This window comes from Eleutherodactylus coqui, chromosome 6, assembly GCF_035609145.1.
Source record: "Eleutherodactylus coqui strain aEleCoq1 chromosome 6, aEleCoq1.hap1, whole genome shotgun sequence".
Classification (NCBI taxonomy): Eukaryota; Metazoa; Chordata; class Amphibia; order Anura; family Eleutherodactylidae; genus Eleutherodactylus; species Eleutherodactylus coqui.
In genome coordinates this window covers 96,097,445-96,113,356 of record NC_089842.1, presented here as the reverse complement: position 1 = coordinate 96,113,356, position 15,912 = coordinate 96,097,445, and the positions used below count along the sequence as shown (strand labels likewise).

Sequence of the window (15,912 nt, the reverse complement as noted above, 5' to 3'; positions counted from 1 at the left end):
AGCATGTCAATGTTATAGCCGTCTACACTAGCAGAATCAATAGGGGGGGGGGGAGGGATTCTGGACCAAAAACCGCAATAAAAATGTTTGATGCAGACCTCCAGCTGTGGATCTGCAGCAGAATGTCCACTGTGGCGTTCCACAGCAAATGTGCCCTGTGTGAACATGCCCTTTAAAGGGGTGATCTCTAAGATAACTTCTGTGCATATACCCTGTTATCCCGCGGCAGCAAGTGGGTCTATACACTTCTGTATGGACATATTAATGCACTTTGTAATGTACATTGTGCATTAATTATGAGCCATACAGAAGTTATAAGAAGTTTTTCACTTACCTGCTCCGTTGCTAGCGTCCTCCTTTCCATGGAGCCCGCCTAATTTTCGGCGTCTAATGGCCAAATTAGACGCGCTTGCGCAGTCCGGTCTTCTTCTTTTCTCAATGGGGCCGCTCGTGCCGGACGCCGGCTCCGTGTAGCTCTGCCCCGTCACGTGCCGATTCCAGCCAATCAGGAGGCTGGAATCGGCAATGGACCGCACAGAAGCCCTGCGGTCAGGGAGAAGATCCCGGCGGCCATCTTCAGCAGGTAAGTAAGAAGTCACCGGAGCGCGGGGATTCAGGTAAGCGCTGTGCGGTGTTTTTTTAACACCTGCATCGGGGTTGTCTCGCACCGAACAGGGGGGGGGGGGTTTGAAAAAAAAAAAAAAACCAGTTTCGGCGCGGGACAACCCCTTTAAGAAAAAACAAAAGGTGTAGTGCTCTGTAGCAGCTGCTGGCCTGATAGATTCATGTAATCCTTGCAGTTACATGGAGGGAAAACTTTTATCTAAAGGGCCAAGGCTTTCCCCACCCAAGCAGTGGGACCTGGGCACACATAATGAAGGTGCTGTCCTCTCAGGGGTAAACCTTTATTGGATCTACATAATAGGTTGTTTGCGCGACAAAAGTAGTTTTATGACTGCATTGTCCTGACATGCCAGTCTGCACTGGCACACTACTACCTCCACTTCCTCGCCAGAAGATAGCATTGCAGTAGATGGATGAAGAGAGCAGAGACTTCATCGCCACCTCTGGGACAAAGTCGTGTCAGTCGGCAGACTAGGAAAAAAAATATATGGCCACCCTAGTGCGGCATGCATCGAAACTGCTTGTTCACTACTACTCCATGCGTCTAGTGAAGCAGTTGACTACGACCATTGGGATGTAGTACTTGGTACTTGCTGCTCCTTGGAGGGCAATATTGCTTAGAGAACATGCTTATAGAAAAGGAAGGGCTAGTCTACATTCTTTAGAGGGTTTTGATTACAAAAAAAACCCTTACCAGTGAGTTTTCATTAATCAGTTTTTCATGAGCCCATGACAGCAGCCTCCCTGTAGACAGGAGCATGCATCCTCAATTCTGTAGCAAGAGCCATGGACTACTTAAGTTCCTTATCGATTCTTTTTTTGCTCTACAAACCCAGCAGGTGGGGGAGAATCTGAATGTTTAGGACTTAGAAAACTAATTACCAGTGGAGCAATCTTGTTTCCCTTAAGGTGCTATTACACAGAATGTTTATTGTTCAAATGAGCAAAAGGGAGTGTAAAATATGAGATTGTTAGGCAATAATAATGACTCCATTTTGTATCCATGTCCCATTTATATTGACGTTTTCCTTTATCAACGTTGTAGCTCTTAGCCTGGGTTCACACTTGCCGTATTCCCGTCGGAAATCTCACGTTTTGGCCGCAGCAAAAACCGTGAGATTTCCGCCGGGAGAACCGCCGCAAATCTCACGGTTTGGCCGCAGCAAAATTCGTGAGATTTCCGCCGGGAGAACCGCCGCAGTTTAAGCCGCGGCGGCTTTGAAGCGGCCCGGCCGCTTGCTTTTCCGTTGCGGCTGGCACTCCCATAGAGAAGAGCGCGGCCGTAACATAAATAAACAAAAATCCGAATGTAAACACACATGCTGCTTCTTTTGAAACCGCGGCGGTTTAGCCGTCCCGTGTGGACAAGATTTCTGAGAAACCTCGTCCACATGGCTGGCTAATCCCGAGACTAGCGGCCGCGGGCAGTTTTGCCGTGAGCGGATTTGCTGCGGCAGAACTGCGGCAAATCCGCCCTGTGTGAACCTAGCCTTAGGCCCCCTTCACAGGGGTGACAATGCCACAAACCGCATGTATATGGAGCCCATGCTTTCCTCTGGCTTAATGCAAAAACCTTGCAGGTCCTTTGATATGCCAGCGACTCGTGGTTTTGTAGTCCACGTTTCCCTATTGAGCCTTCCCCTCAATGCACACAGGTGCAAATTCCACGGCAGGATTTCCAGCAGAACTTCCGCCCGTGGTTGCTGCCATAGGATTGCATTAGAAAATGCAATCCTATGCAGACAGCCGCGATTTGTCCGCACATGTGGAAAACAAATCACGGCATGCTCTATTTCTGTGCAGGGCTCGCACAGCCCTGCACAGAAATGTCACTCCCCAGCCGACAGCCCCGCTTTACACACGCGCCGGCTGGCTGGCAGCCGACACAAAGCCAGAGCAGGCGAGTGCTGTGCTGGTCCCTGCAGGGGCTTGGGTCTGGTCCCACTGCGAGAATTCTTGCAGCGGGATCAGACCCAGCCATCTGCAGGCAGCCAAAGCCCTAACCAAAGTAGTAACTGCAAGGAGAAAAAAAGTGTACATCACCCTAGAAGCGCTGGAGTTCGCTGCATCTTCTCTCCAGCACTATTCTCCTTCATCTCTTCTGGCTGGGGAGTGAAAAATCCCAGCCCCCTGGAAGCGCTGGCTGTGATTGGCTGACGCTTAGCCAGCCATTCATCAAGCGTTAGCCGATTAGCTAAGCAGCCAATCACAGCCAGCGCTTGCAGGATGCAGGGATTTTTCAGTCCTCAGCCAGAAGAGATGAAAAACAGTACTGAAGATGCAGCGGAGCCCCAGCCAGTGCTTCTAAGGTGTATTATCTGTTAGGCTGGGTTCAAGTGAAACGGAATTGCCATGCAGGCTGTTTGCATAGAAATTCTGCCTGCAATCTTAGACCCGAACCTAAACAGCAAAGTGGGCGAGATTTTCAAAAATCTCATCCACACACTGAAGATATGCTGTTGCTGCTAAGGCACGCTGAAAAAAACATGTCGCATGGAATTCAAAGCCGTGGCATGTCAATTGTAGCACCGTTTCCACTATGGCCATCTCTCCTTTTAGGGGCTGCAGTAGTATACAGGCAGCTAAGCCACTTCAAAACCTACATACACATTTTTTTTTCCTTTTTAAAGTAAAAGTGCAATTCAATCCTTCATACAATGTTATTCCACCCGGCACTGGCTGGAGATCCTTAGAAAGCACTTTTTCCCTCCAAGCTCCAATCAGTGGTGATAGTAAATGTTGCTCAGATAAGCTCAACTGAACTCCATCTGCGAATTGAAGGACCACATAAGACAGGAGGTTGCATACAGCAAAGCGCTAGTACAGCAGTGACGGGACCAACTCCACCACTAGAGGAGTTTCACAGCTGCAGGAGAAAGATCCCACGAGGGCAGAAGAAAGCCTTCCCAGAGACAGGGCCACACAGCATCTGCTACAGGGGACAAGAAGGATTCCAGGCTTAACCCAGTGGCTCACCCACAAGACTTACACTAAAGAACCTCTTGCCATCAAATCTGGGAGTGAGGCACTGTAGGTCTGTTAGATTTGGAGGAATCATTGACAGCAGAGATAGCGAAGCAGCAGCCACCTCGGTATTTATCAGCCTGTCCTATGGACAGGAACCGAGAAGGTGAAGGGCGAGTTCCCAGTCCACTGGATCTCATGGGTGTGCAGGAAACAAACGTTCTAAAATATGAACCCCCAAATATACTTGTTAAAAGAGCTGGAAGAGACCACACCACCACAGTTCACTTTTTATTTTCATTATGAATGTAACCATATAAAAACCATAATTTATGAAAGTCACAATGAGCAACCGTTAAACGATCTGTAAAACAAAACACCTTTCCAAGTCAGTTTCTGAAAAGGACATACAAAATGGCAGATTATCCCCACTGCCTTACATAATGTAGAGCATGTGGGGGTGTCTAAGGAGACAAAAATACTGCTTGCAACCAGGAGTGACCAATTGTGAGTGTCCACATCAAGTTCCAACAGTCTATCCCTTTCATTCCAGCAGCATCCAGATTGTGTTATGGCTTTCACCATGCGTGATGTTTGGAACGGAAAATTCAAGATATGCTTTATAGAATAGGCGCTACTGTAGAAGAGAAAATGTGAAGACGCACATTTTTTTTGGAAGGGGAATGAGGGGGGCAACTGCACAAGAGGAATGGCAGTCCATTTGTTCACAAACTGTTCCTTAGGCGTTGCCAATACCAGCAGGTGACCGGTGTTGGGAGTGAAGCCTGCTGTCCTGGCAACACCCGACGACAGTTTGGGAACAGTCTACAAAATTATATTTACAGGTTAAGCCGGCCTTCTAAAGCCAGATATTCCCTCAAGCCATGTGGCCATTTTGGAGATAATGACCAGGTCATCAGTGTGGTCAAGGCACCGATTTACAGACTGGTCCAAGGGTTCTAAAAATATACTACCCCACTGAGGAAGACAGCAGGGAGTTAAAAAGGTGTATGCTATATGTAAATAAAACCACACAGCTAAATGTATACTTGATGCATTGTTTCTTCTGTCTGGTCAAATGGTTTACTTGTCTTCGTTTCAGCGCATTCTGTAGTCTGTGGAACATGACAATTCGCACAGCTGGCCTTTGAAGTCGATGTCAATGGTAAAATCCAAGTCACGCTGCAAGGCCAAAAACAAAAATTAGTGTTTTGTTTTAGGATAGATTTACCCCCCTTACAGTCACATAATGTGAGCAACTTACATTATTCTTGGCATTTGGCTTCATGCCTATTGTTCCAAATATCTCCTCCCCAGTTTTAACAGTCAAGTAGTCTTCCATGTAGAAGACAGTCTGCTTCCAGTGAGTGTAAGGAGACTCTGGACCTGTAAAGAACAGTGAAGCCGGGTCACTGACTGAGTGGTGATCAACTTAGTGTCAATAGAAAAGCCACAATGAGATGAATATACTTACTAGTAGAGAAGCCCGTCCTCTTATGACATCGTGTGAACTCAATGTTGAAATAAGCAACAAGGGCATGGATGTAGTCATTTCTCTTCACTTGGAGGCAGAAGGGAGAGGTAAAGCTTAGGTCATCCACCTTCACTGTGTAGATATCCACTTCCTAGAAGCAAAAAGATTAATATTTAAGAACAGCTTTTATTTAGTTTGAGAAATCCATCCAAGCACCAAGTCCTATCCTTTTCTTGTCTCCAGGTCACATGACCAGCACACCAACATGTGGATACTTGAATGGATTACTCAACTCAGAGTGCTTCTTTAATGCTAGAATTCACATATTATCCAAGGAATATGTGGAACAGAGCATATGTATTACAACTGTTGGATGCCAGGAGAGATTGCAATTTTGTACGATTGCAAGACAACACATGTCAAGAGTGGACGCACTCATGAATATTCATGAGGTGCCATTTTGAATTATATGAAGGCTAACTGTCACAGCTACATTTCTGCATCAACAGCCTACAAATACAGAAAGAGCATTTTGGTGAGCAAGGCAGAGTCATAATCATAGGCCACAGAAGCAGGCTTGTAACCAGCACTTATTCAGTTAAGCACAGTGGGTCTTGCTTATCAAAACTGTAACACAAACAGTGTTTTCTGAAACTTCTCTGGTATAGTGAAAGCCATGCTGCAATTGGGTGCTATGGGCAACAAAGTTGGCGCTATACAAATAAAGATTATTATATACTTTGGATACGTTAGGCCCAGCATTTTATACATACCTTGATGAGACATGAATTTGTAACCAACTGTTTGGGGTCAACAACATCAACAAGTGGTTCCTTAATGGCTACATCTTTAATGCAGGACATGTCAAATCCATAAACATTCTCCCACCCTGAAAGAAAAAGCTTGTGTTAATGTTTTACAGAAAGTACAAGCAAGTCTTCCAAGCATTTCTTGGTTTCATTAAGAGGTACTGCCAAAGCAGACCGTAATGACGTCACTGTAATCTGGGATTACAGATCAGTGCGATCCCAAAAATGAAGATGCTGCAGCTCCTTCAGTTCTTCCATGCACAAAGGTGTGGGAAAATTCACTTGAACAGGGTCTCTAGAGAGCTTTCAAACAATGTGCTAAACTTACAGTGAATTTTGTAGTCTTTGTACTGCCTGTCTTCAATAGCTGTCACATAGAGGGTTGCACGGTCAGGGAATATAAGACCATCAGGTGTCTAAAGTAAGGGAAAAAAAAAAAGTTAGGTTTCTTCTGCAGTCCATAAACAAGATATTGTTGTGAAGAGTTGAATCTTCACTGGAAAGGACTAGTAAAAGTAGCAGCAAGCAGTTACCCAGATCACTTGACTGAACACCGCAGACAGTGGAGCATTTACAGCATACATCATGAAGATTTCTCCAACATATACCTCTAACAGATGCACTATATAATAAATTATAGTGGACTATGCTATTCCACAGCAAAACAAGAGCCATACTGATATAACAGTCCAACGCATGTGCTAGGATCACAAATGCACACGGCAGACCATGTGAATGCATCCTTTATTTGTAGACAGCCCACCAGGCATGCATATGTTGAGTAAACAGTCACTTGGTATTGTGAACAGTACCAATAATTTCTGAACGGCCTCCGTTTCAAGTAACTTGAGAGGGGTTGGGGGAAGAGCAAGGAGAGAAATCTCCTACAACCGTCCCGGCCCCCTGCTGGCTGCTCTGTCAGAGCCAGCTATAGTCGCTCCTGTGTGACAGCACAAGAGCAAGTACACTCAGGGACGAGTGTCAGGCATAGCTTGTCTGGCAATCATCCCCATGTAAATGGGCCTTTAGTTGCCACAAGAGGAAGTACTTACCAGCCATTTGTCTCGTGCATAGATTACAGTGTTCAGCATGGACTCGTAGAACAGACAGTATCCCATCCATTCACTGATTATTATGTCTACTTTCTCAACAGGCAGTTCAACTTCTTCCACTTTACCCTTGATGATTGTTACAACTGTAGAAATGATACAAGCAATGTTTCGTTTCAGAGTGCTCAAGGACACATCTAATGTATTACTCAGAGTGAATCTGTCACCTACTTTTAGCCCCAAGCTAAGCTAATGGACTGAAAGTAGGCGACCCGTGGAGTCCAGGGATGTATGTTTTATACTTCTCTACCCCATTGTTCCCCCAGTATCAGCACTAGAAGCCACCACTGAATGCATTGAGCAGAGGCTTGCGGTGCTGTCTCTGGGGAAACATTGGGAAGGCAAGTATGAAAAGTTACATCCCCGGACTCCATGGGTCACCTACTTTCAGACTAGAAGCTTAGTTTATAGGGCCAAGAGCAGGCGACAGAATCCCTTTAATACCTATAATGGGTATGAAATAAATGGAACGTACTGTGATCCAGTTTGTTTGCCTTCACTATCTTGATAGCATAGTCAGAGATACTTGAGCATTCAATCTGTAAGAAAATACGTAGTTATCGTAAGTCTCATTTATAGAAACAAACTTGTCATCTAATGGTAGTTTAGGGGTATGTTCACACAGCGGACTACAATACAGCGTTTTCCACATGGATCCCGCTTCTAGAACTGAAGCTATTCTGCTGTACATCCACACACGATGTTAGCCATGTAAACTGGCAAAATCCAATCCGGAGTATCCAAGTAATGACATGTCCCTCAACAGCTAACCACACGGAATAGGATAAGATTCCACACACATTTTGCAGAATTGCCGCAGAAGTTTGCTGTGGCTTTAGAGGCAGAATCACTACAGAAAATTCTATGTCGAACTCTGCCATGTGGACATCCCCCAATAGTATCAAAAGGCAATTCAATAGTGGAGCCATTTACATACAGGCCTTTCTACAAGCCAGACCTGCATTGAATCTGAAGTTGCCAGCAGCTCAGACTAGAGGCTGTAAAACTACTTTGTCTGCAGGCTTTGAATTTATATGCTGCAGCATCAGGAGAAAAAAAAAAAAAGAAAATTAAGTAGTTCTGACACTGGGATTTAGCCACCATCAGGGGAGATGCCATGTTCGTGCAAGAAAGTCAGATTTCTTCTATGTTTTACTAGTCAGGTGTCCAATCTGGGTGACACAAGAAGCCATCAGCACCTTTGTGTTATGTATAAAGTCATCCAAATGACAGTTGTGATAACCAGGCCAACGATGTGCACACAGTTTGAGCAAAATAGTGATAACAGCACAAGAGCAATGCTTCACTAAACTGCTAAAGGCATCTTAATTTAAGGGGTTCTCTCTAAAATGTATTACCCATCATTAATATTAAACTGGAGTGTAGCTGTCCATTATCTTTCAGTGTAATACATATTTGCTCCAATCAAGTAAATAGGACTGATTGGTAGTATCAGGCACAAACTGCTAGAGATGCCTGATAAACAAGGTAGGGGACCAGCACAACATAGCCCCTTCCAAAACTACAAACTGGCATGGGTGAAGATCAGCTGGACCCCAACTAATCTAATATTGATGGCCCTAGCAACTTTAAAAGGCTTGACAACTCGTTTAAGGTATATATCTTCTACAGTGGGAAGCCTTCTCCTTCCATAATTGAGAGTGGAGCCCACCCAGGTGGTTTCTCAGCTCTGTATAATGGTTCATTTACAATGCAACATCCATGAAGTCCTCAAGTTCCACTAGTAGGTTCCAGCAGTGGGAAACCTAACAGGCCAAGTTACACAAGAACATAACTGGAAGAGCAGCTGCAGTCTCCATACGCAGTGAGATACTTACCCCAATGACTTTCTTTGCCCCGGCTTTAGCTGCGAACATGCAGAGGATCCCTGTTCCACTCCCCACATCCAGGACAACCTTATCCTTAAACAAGTGTCTATTGTGAAACATTGAGTTCCGGTAGGTCAGCGTCCGAACTTCATCCTTTAACATTTCCTGTAAAAAAAAAAAAAAAAATCAATCCATTAGGGGAATGTACAAGGAAAGGTTGGGAGAAACCCCAAGCCCAAAATGGAGAAGCTTACCTCATGGATACCAAAGTGTGCATACGAGTCAAAGTAGTAATCTTTAGAAGTCATTTCTTCTGCCGTTGGCTTCACGCTGCTCTCTGGTTGTGTACAGGAAACCTAGTCAAAAAGATGGCGCAACATAAACTTTCATCTCCAGATGGGGAAGATAGAAATCACCACTACCAGTATCATAGCTTGGGGCCATGCACTACATTAAAGGTTCTCTACACTAATTATTGGGGAGACTTAAATAAGGTCAGCTGACTAGTCAGTGACAAGAGGGGTAGTAAAGACTGGACTGAACTAGCAATATTATCTTTAAGAGGGGTTTCCAGGACGAGGGAAAACCCCCCAAAAAACGGCTTTCTGTCAAGAACAGCACCACACCTGACCACAGGTTGTGTGTAGTACTGCAGCCCAGCCACATGTCCCTCAATAGCGCAGAGCTGTAATAACAGGCACAAACCATGGACAGGTGTGGTGGCGTTCTTGGAAGAGAGCAGCTTTTTTTTATTCTTTAAACACTGGACAACCCCTTTAAGAGGGGGTCAAACCCATCCAATGGAACACAAAGCATTAGTCACTGGCATGTGTTGTGTGTCAATTCTATGGTTAAAAGATATTCTGAGCATTTAACCCCTTCCAATACTGATAACCTCTCCTCAGCATAGGTCATTAATAGGTTAGTGGGGTCTGCTGCTCATGACCCCAGCAATGATCTAATCTCAGCCCCCCCACAAACATCCAACATTGGAGTCTGAGCTGTAAGTGCTATAAAAAGGTATGGCCCCCACTGATCTCAATAGGAGTGGAGCCTTCTACTACATTCTGGGGTCGGAGTCACAAGTGTAACAGAAGGCTTGGCTCTCATTAAGATCTATAGGAGTTATACCCCTATGGCACTTACGGATTCGGCGCCAACGTGGACGAAGCCATCAACATCTGGCCTGCTGCAGTAAATGTGGGGTCTGAGATCAGGTGGTTCCCGGGGTCTTGAGCAGTAGACCCACGCCGATTTACTCTTGATGACCCATCTTGAGGCTAGGTCATCAGTACTGAAAGGATCCTGGGACGCTACAATATGCAGCAGTTACAGCCCAGAACTAGTCTTACAACTTCCATAGCCCTGTTGGCCAATGTATAACCAGCCATATGCAAAGGATATTTACATCTTCTACAGCAGGCGACAAGTTCATTCCATTGGCCAACTTGGCTACAAAGTTCTAGGAGAAAGTGACAAGGAAAGACATTGTATTAACCTCATATCCCACAGTCACGGCCAGTAGCAAAGAGTTTTACAAGTTGATCAGACCTAAATGGCAAATGAATGTCATGTTCTTTCAATGGCTGACGAGAACCACATGCGGCCTGGGGGGGTGAAGGAAGGATGGGACAGGAAAAACATCTACAACAGCAGCGCTCTGACCAGGGGCCACCGGGCTCTGGAGACATTACATTGTTGGTCAATTACTAGGCATGAGATCTGCCACTGCGTCGGAGCCCGAGTCTAACATCCGCCAGAAGTGAATGTGTGCGGCATGAGCAGCTCCCGATGAGCTCCTCTACCCCGGGACAAGGCCATGTCCCCAGCACACTGGGGGGGGATCTGTTGGGAGATCTGATGTACACCGCCGGTAGAAGGCGGCAACAGATCCTACAGGAGGGTCCACTACTAGAAGAATTCCCTTGGGAATCACTGAAGCATACTGGCCAACAGGATAAAATCCCATTCACACACTTTAAAGGGGTTGTCCAGTTGTAAACTATTGATGGCCCAGCCTCAAGATTGGTGGGAACCCAAGGCAACAGACCCCAGCCAATCAACTGTTCACCAGAATGGTTCACTTGTGTATTGAGCTGATTTTTGCAGGAAGCAGACAGCTCCAATCTTTGTGCAGTGGCCAGGTTCGGTACTACAGGCCAAGCTACCATCGAAATTAATGGAAACTTGACCTGTGATACCAAACCTGGCCACTGCAGTAAAAACAGAGCTGTCTGCTTCCCGCAAAAATCAGCTCAGTGCATGAGCACACCGGCCTGGAGAACAGCTGATCAGTGGGTGTCCCATTGCACTGAGAACGTATCCCGGAAGTAGGCTTTCACTAGTTTATAACCCCTTTAAGGTGGCACCCCACTTTTATCGCCATAGTTCCTATAACTCCCAAAGACTTAGCGCTCACATCAGTGTTAGAGGTTTCCGGTTCCCAGCTCCGTTCCCGAAGACAGCCCTTGGCAGAACGGAACAGGCATGATGGAAGTGAATGGGCCCCAGTGACTACCAGGGGGCCCGCTGACTCTCTGGCCAGCCGGCATCTTACTGCAATGTTCGGCATCCTGTCTCAGCAGAAATGAACGACCGAAGCTCCGACTGATGTGAGCGAGCCCTCAGAGGAGTTTAGCCAAGATGGACCATAACCCCCCTCATGATAGGGGACAACTATCATATTGATGTCCGCATGGCCAGAACCCCACCAGCCGCTCATGAGAACCTGCGCACCCCCAGACAAAACGGCTGCAGTCGCATGCGTACCGCCGCGCCATTCATCCCAACAGGTCTGTGGGAGGCAGCCACCATCCAGCAGCCCCATAGAAGTGAATGGAGCAGCCCAGGCTCGACTACAGCACCATTCATCCAGGGACCTTCAAGAACGCGGTTCACATGACCGGGGGGAGCGATCAGGGTTACCCCTGTAGTGTAGATGGATGACCGGTACCCCCTATAGCAGAGAGCAGCGGATGCCCTGGTCTCGGGTAGGAAGGCCCTTTATGGAGTCTATGGGCACTCCTAACGGGCACTCTGGAGGAGCCACATGATGCGGCCTTACTACAGCCAGGGGGTAGAGGAACAACGTCTTGTTCTGGGGTCACATTTAAAGCCCCTCTCCGGTAGTCACCAGTGTCTGGGGGGCTCCCCGCCCGGGAGGGGGTCTTGGACGTCCTATAACTGATCCCATCAAGTCACTCGCTGGCCGTTAACGGCTGATACCAGAGAGCAGGCCGGCCACGAGGCCCCACATGCGCGCGGGCTGAGGGGCGGCCGTGATTCCGGGCCTCCCGGGGAGCTTCCCACACACTAGCGGCCATTACTGCCCCAGGCGGCGGGGAGAATAGAGCAGGCCGGGCACACGTGGGGCTCGCACAAGGCCGCCCTTTGTTGCCGGCATGTGGGCGGGGGCAGCCACCATCCTGACACAGCCGGGCTCCCGCGCGCATGACGTCCTACAGCCCACACCATGTCGTGACTGGCCTGCAGCGCCGGCTAATCCCGTGTAACGCGCCCTCCCTCCCAATGAATGAGACTAGCCGCCATTCCCGCCCGCTCTGCCGTCCTTACCTCCATACTGCAGGTGCTCGCCTCCGCCATGCTCTCTCCCTCACACCGCGCGATGAAGCTGTGAGACGAAGAACCTGCCTTCTAATAGACAACTACGACATGCAGCGCGGCCCGTCGGTATATAAAGGGGCGCAGGCTCCGCCCACCACCGCGATCTTCTGGCGCCCTTAGCGATTTACGTCTCTGTTGTCTTATTGGCTGAGGCCGGAGAATGTGGGCGGGTACGACTTATAAGACCCGCCCACCGCCAGAAGATGAGTTTCTTTCTCTATACGCGAACGTCCGTAATGGAGGCGCCAACGTGATGGGAGCCGTAGCGGCCGGCCGTGTCCGCAGTGCCGGGGGAGGAGACCCCGCTTATCCGGGCGGCTGGAGGCTCGGCTCCCGTCACCTCTACAGTCTATAACGCAGTTATTACACTCCACTAATAAAGTGCCCCGTCCCACTGATGACTCCACATGTGGGACTCATGGCCGCGGGGACATTAATAAGCAGTGTCTTCCAACTCCAGTCCTCATGGCTCCCAACAGGGCAGGATTTCCTCAGCACTATGCCTCGCTGCGCGCTGTGTGCACAGAGCCGTCTGAAAGTTACGCAATATACATGCGCCAATTTTTTAGGGGCACACTACTGGGGTGGGAGACCCCCTGACTGAGACAACGTGCTCCGGACCCCGCTAGTTCACCGTAGAGCCCAAAAACATAGTTTATGGCCATCAAAAGTGCTGATCGTTTTCCTTTCTCTGGGTTTACCCCCTCTAGACACCCGCTACCCCATTCATGTGTCATCACTGTGGGTACGAGCATTGGGACCCCCGTGAGACCCTGAACCTTCCTTGTGAACGGAGACATTTTTTTTGCAAACTCCACCATCGCTTTATTCACTTCTACGGCACAGAAGGCGATCGCCTATAGCATTGTGTTAGGGAAGGAAACGAGGAGCCATCTTGTATCCATCTTTGTAGGTTTCCGCTCATCCTATTTTAGCCTTTTGCAGATATTACATCTGGTCTAGTCGTGCTTGGGCAGCAGATGCCGTCCAGTAGAAGAGCACCAGACTGCACAACCTTGGCTGCCATCACCAATTCGTCTCCAGGATCATGACCGCGTTACAGAGATCCCAGGAGAAATAGTTCCACTCGGACTGAGAGAAGTCCTGCCTGACGACTTCAGGCCCCTTTACTCTGGCCGACTGTACGAGCGCTGACGTCACCACTAAGGTCGTGAGCGCTCGTGCAGAGCATTCAAACTGAAAGACTTGCCGCCGGTTCACAGGCTTCTCCTATGGGAAGCTCGGTGGGGGAAGCTGGCCCACAGAATGCCAAACCAGCGAGCTAACCAGGTTGTTGAAGCCGACAGTAAAGTCAGCCTAAACAACCACTAACAAGGAGTAAGTGATAACGTCGCTGTTACACGTACCGATTATCGCTCACTTTCACTCGTCTGAACAAATTTTGAGCGATTATCGTTGCATGTAAAAGGGCCAGCAGACGTCATCTTTTTTTTTTTGGTCATTATCATTGCTTGTGAAACTAAATGAGTTATAATAAATTCTAATTACAAGTGAGGCGTGTCTGAGCCTCACTGCCAATGTCCTTTGTATAGATATTTCTGCTTGCTACTGGCATAAACAGAACTTATTGGTTCTAGGAACAGCTGCTTCTTTTTGGGAATGGTGCCACACCTGTGTACAGGTTATGTGAGGTATTGCAACTTAGCCCCATTCGCTTCAAGAGAGCTAAAGTGTAATATCAGACAAACTTCATGGACAGGTATTTGGAGGAAGGGGGGGCTGCAGCTCCCCCCAATTAACTATTGTTCTTTCTCGAGGATAGGTCATCAGTAGTAAGGTCCCCTTAGGCTGTCCAATCTTGGTTTAGCAGGGCCAGGCCTATTGCAGATCTCCATTCTTCTCCCTCTGTAGCTGTAAGAGATGGCATTAGCTGACAGTTACTTATGGCCGCTTTCACACGAGAGTATTTATGCACGCAATACGGAAAGCGATGTGTGAAACACGAATTCCGTTGGGAAAAAACACACCTGAAACAAATTAGTAATTTCAGCTGGTACGTCTTTGGTTGCTGCGTGCAAATGTGCATGCCGTGCGGGTGCAAAAAGTACAGAAACACCACACCGATGCGCACAAAAAAAACCACCACACAGTTCATTCCATAAATACGCTAATGACGGCCCTGTAAAGTCCATGGGTGCCATGGGGGGGGGGGGGGGGGGGGGACGACTTGCGGTGTCTCCAACCGTTACGCTGGCGGATCTTATGCTGGTTATTGCGATTGCTGGTAGGGTTTTCTTGAGCGATATAATACTCATTTATGACTGTTGTCCACATATATAAATTTTTTTTCTTTTTTTATGAAAAATCACACAGATTTTCCTACTACTATCGCGTATCTAGGCGATTGGAAATGTGTCATGGCATCGTTTACAAGAAACACAATTAGATAATTACTAAATAACCAAATTCCAAAATCGCTCTTATCCTCAGACACTTTGGATATGTGACATTTCATGCGCTGTTCAGTGAAAACCAAAAGTCATTGATGTTCAATCAGGGCCTTCATAGGGGTCAGAAAAATACTAACCGATACAGCAAGCGCGTACGTAAAAAGGAAAACCGCATAGTTTTAACCCTTTCCAGTCCACTGTCTGATATCTGAAGACATTCTGATTGAAGCCTGTACAGCTCCGATGTCAGAAGACGTCCGGCAGGGTATTCTTACTGTGTATTACTGGCTGCTCTGTTGCTGGAGAGGCCCCCCGACATGTCCCATACCGCAGTACTGGCTCTAGCCAGCAGGTGGTGCCATTGTATAATGGCAGAAAGAGGAAGCCCTGTAGGAAACCCTGAATCTAAAATTGGATTGCAATGCGTTAAGATATGCAGCGTGATCCAGCCTTAGGGTTCCTTCATAGAAGCGTTTGCACATTTGCACGCCACTCAGCGCAATGTATTTGCGCTAGAATTATTTTTTTAGCCGCGTATTGTATATTTTACGGTACTTTTTGTGCCCGAATGGTATGGCCTTTTGCACATGGGACACAACCACGCCTCAATTTAAGTGGCCATTTAGCCCAATAAGTTCCAGATGTGTTCCTTTTCAGCTAGGATTGAACAGCGTATTGCGTATCTCTGCACGCATTTGCGCACCCCCACAAACTATGGGGACCTTCGGTGCGCAAAAAAGTAGAGCATGCTGCATTACTCACACCTGCAAAAAGGGAAATGTGAACAAACCCATTGAAATAAACGGGTTTCTTTCTCTGCGTATTGCATGTACAAATCCTGCGCACACAAATACGCTGTGTGAATTCGCTCTCTGACACTAACTTACACTTTGGTTGGGCTATTTTGAACTTGTGGTGAAATTTAGAACTGTACTTAGGACTATTCTGAAAACGGTTTAGTGAGGCACTGGCGCACACCCTCTACATCGCAGAGACGGAACTGGTGCGTTTCACTTGGCAAGTTTTCCCCAACGCTACTAAGGCTTATTATACTGACCAGCCTTGACG

General features: G+C 47.4%; 1 protein-coding gene across 2 annotated transcripts; it reads right to left on the bottom strand.

Moving 5' to 3' along the window:
- Positions 1 to 3,866: 3,866 nt before the first annotated feature.
- On the bottom strand, positions 3,867 to 12,535 carry PRMT1 (protein arginine methyltransferase 1). Of its 2 annotated transcripts, XM_066607217.1 has the most exons (11): positions 12,383 to 12,499; positions 10,218 to 10,271; positions 9,064 to 9,165; positions 8,819 to 8,974; positions 7,456 to 7,519; positions 6,924 to 7,066; positions 6,200 to 6,287; positions 5,836 to 5,951; positions 5,063 to 5,213; positions 4,853 to 4,974; positions 3,867 to 4,770 (listed from the first exon to the last, which is right to left on the bottom strand). In XM_066607217.1, the coding sequence occupies exons 1-11, from the start codon at positions 12,410 to 12,412 to the stop codon at positions 4,687 to 4,689; spliced, it is 1,110 nt and encodes a 369-aa protein (XP_066463314.1). In that variant the 5' UTR covers positions 12,413 to 12,499; the 3' UTR covers positions 3,867 to 4,686. The 2 variants fall into 2 exon arrangements, with proteins under 2 accessions (XP_066463314.1, XP_066463315.1); XM_066607218.1 differs by lacking the exon at positions 10,218 to 10,271 and having other exon boundaries at positions 12,383 to 12,535.
- Positions 12,536 to 15,912: the final 3,377 nt, after the last annotated feature.

What these genes read in the sequence shown, in the direction of transcription:
- PRMT1 (XM_066607217.1), bottom strand. Translation starts at nt 12,412, where the DNA reads ATGGCGGAGGCGAGCACCTGCAGTATGGAG. An exon ending in ATGCACGAGACAAATGGCTG is followed by an intron (nt 6,288 to 6,923) that starts GTAAGTACTTCC and finishes CCCTTACTTTAG; the next exon opens with ACACCTGATGGTCTTATATT. An exon ending in CAAAGACTACAAAATTCACT is followed by an intron (nt 5,952 to 6,199) that starts GTAAGTTTAGCA and finishes TTTTTCTTTCAG; the next exon opens with GGTGGGAGAATGTTTATGGA.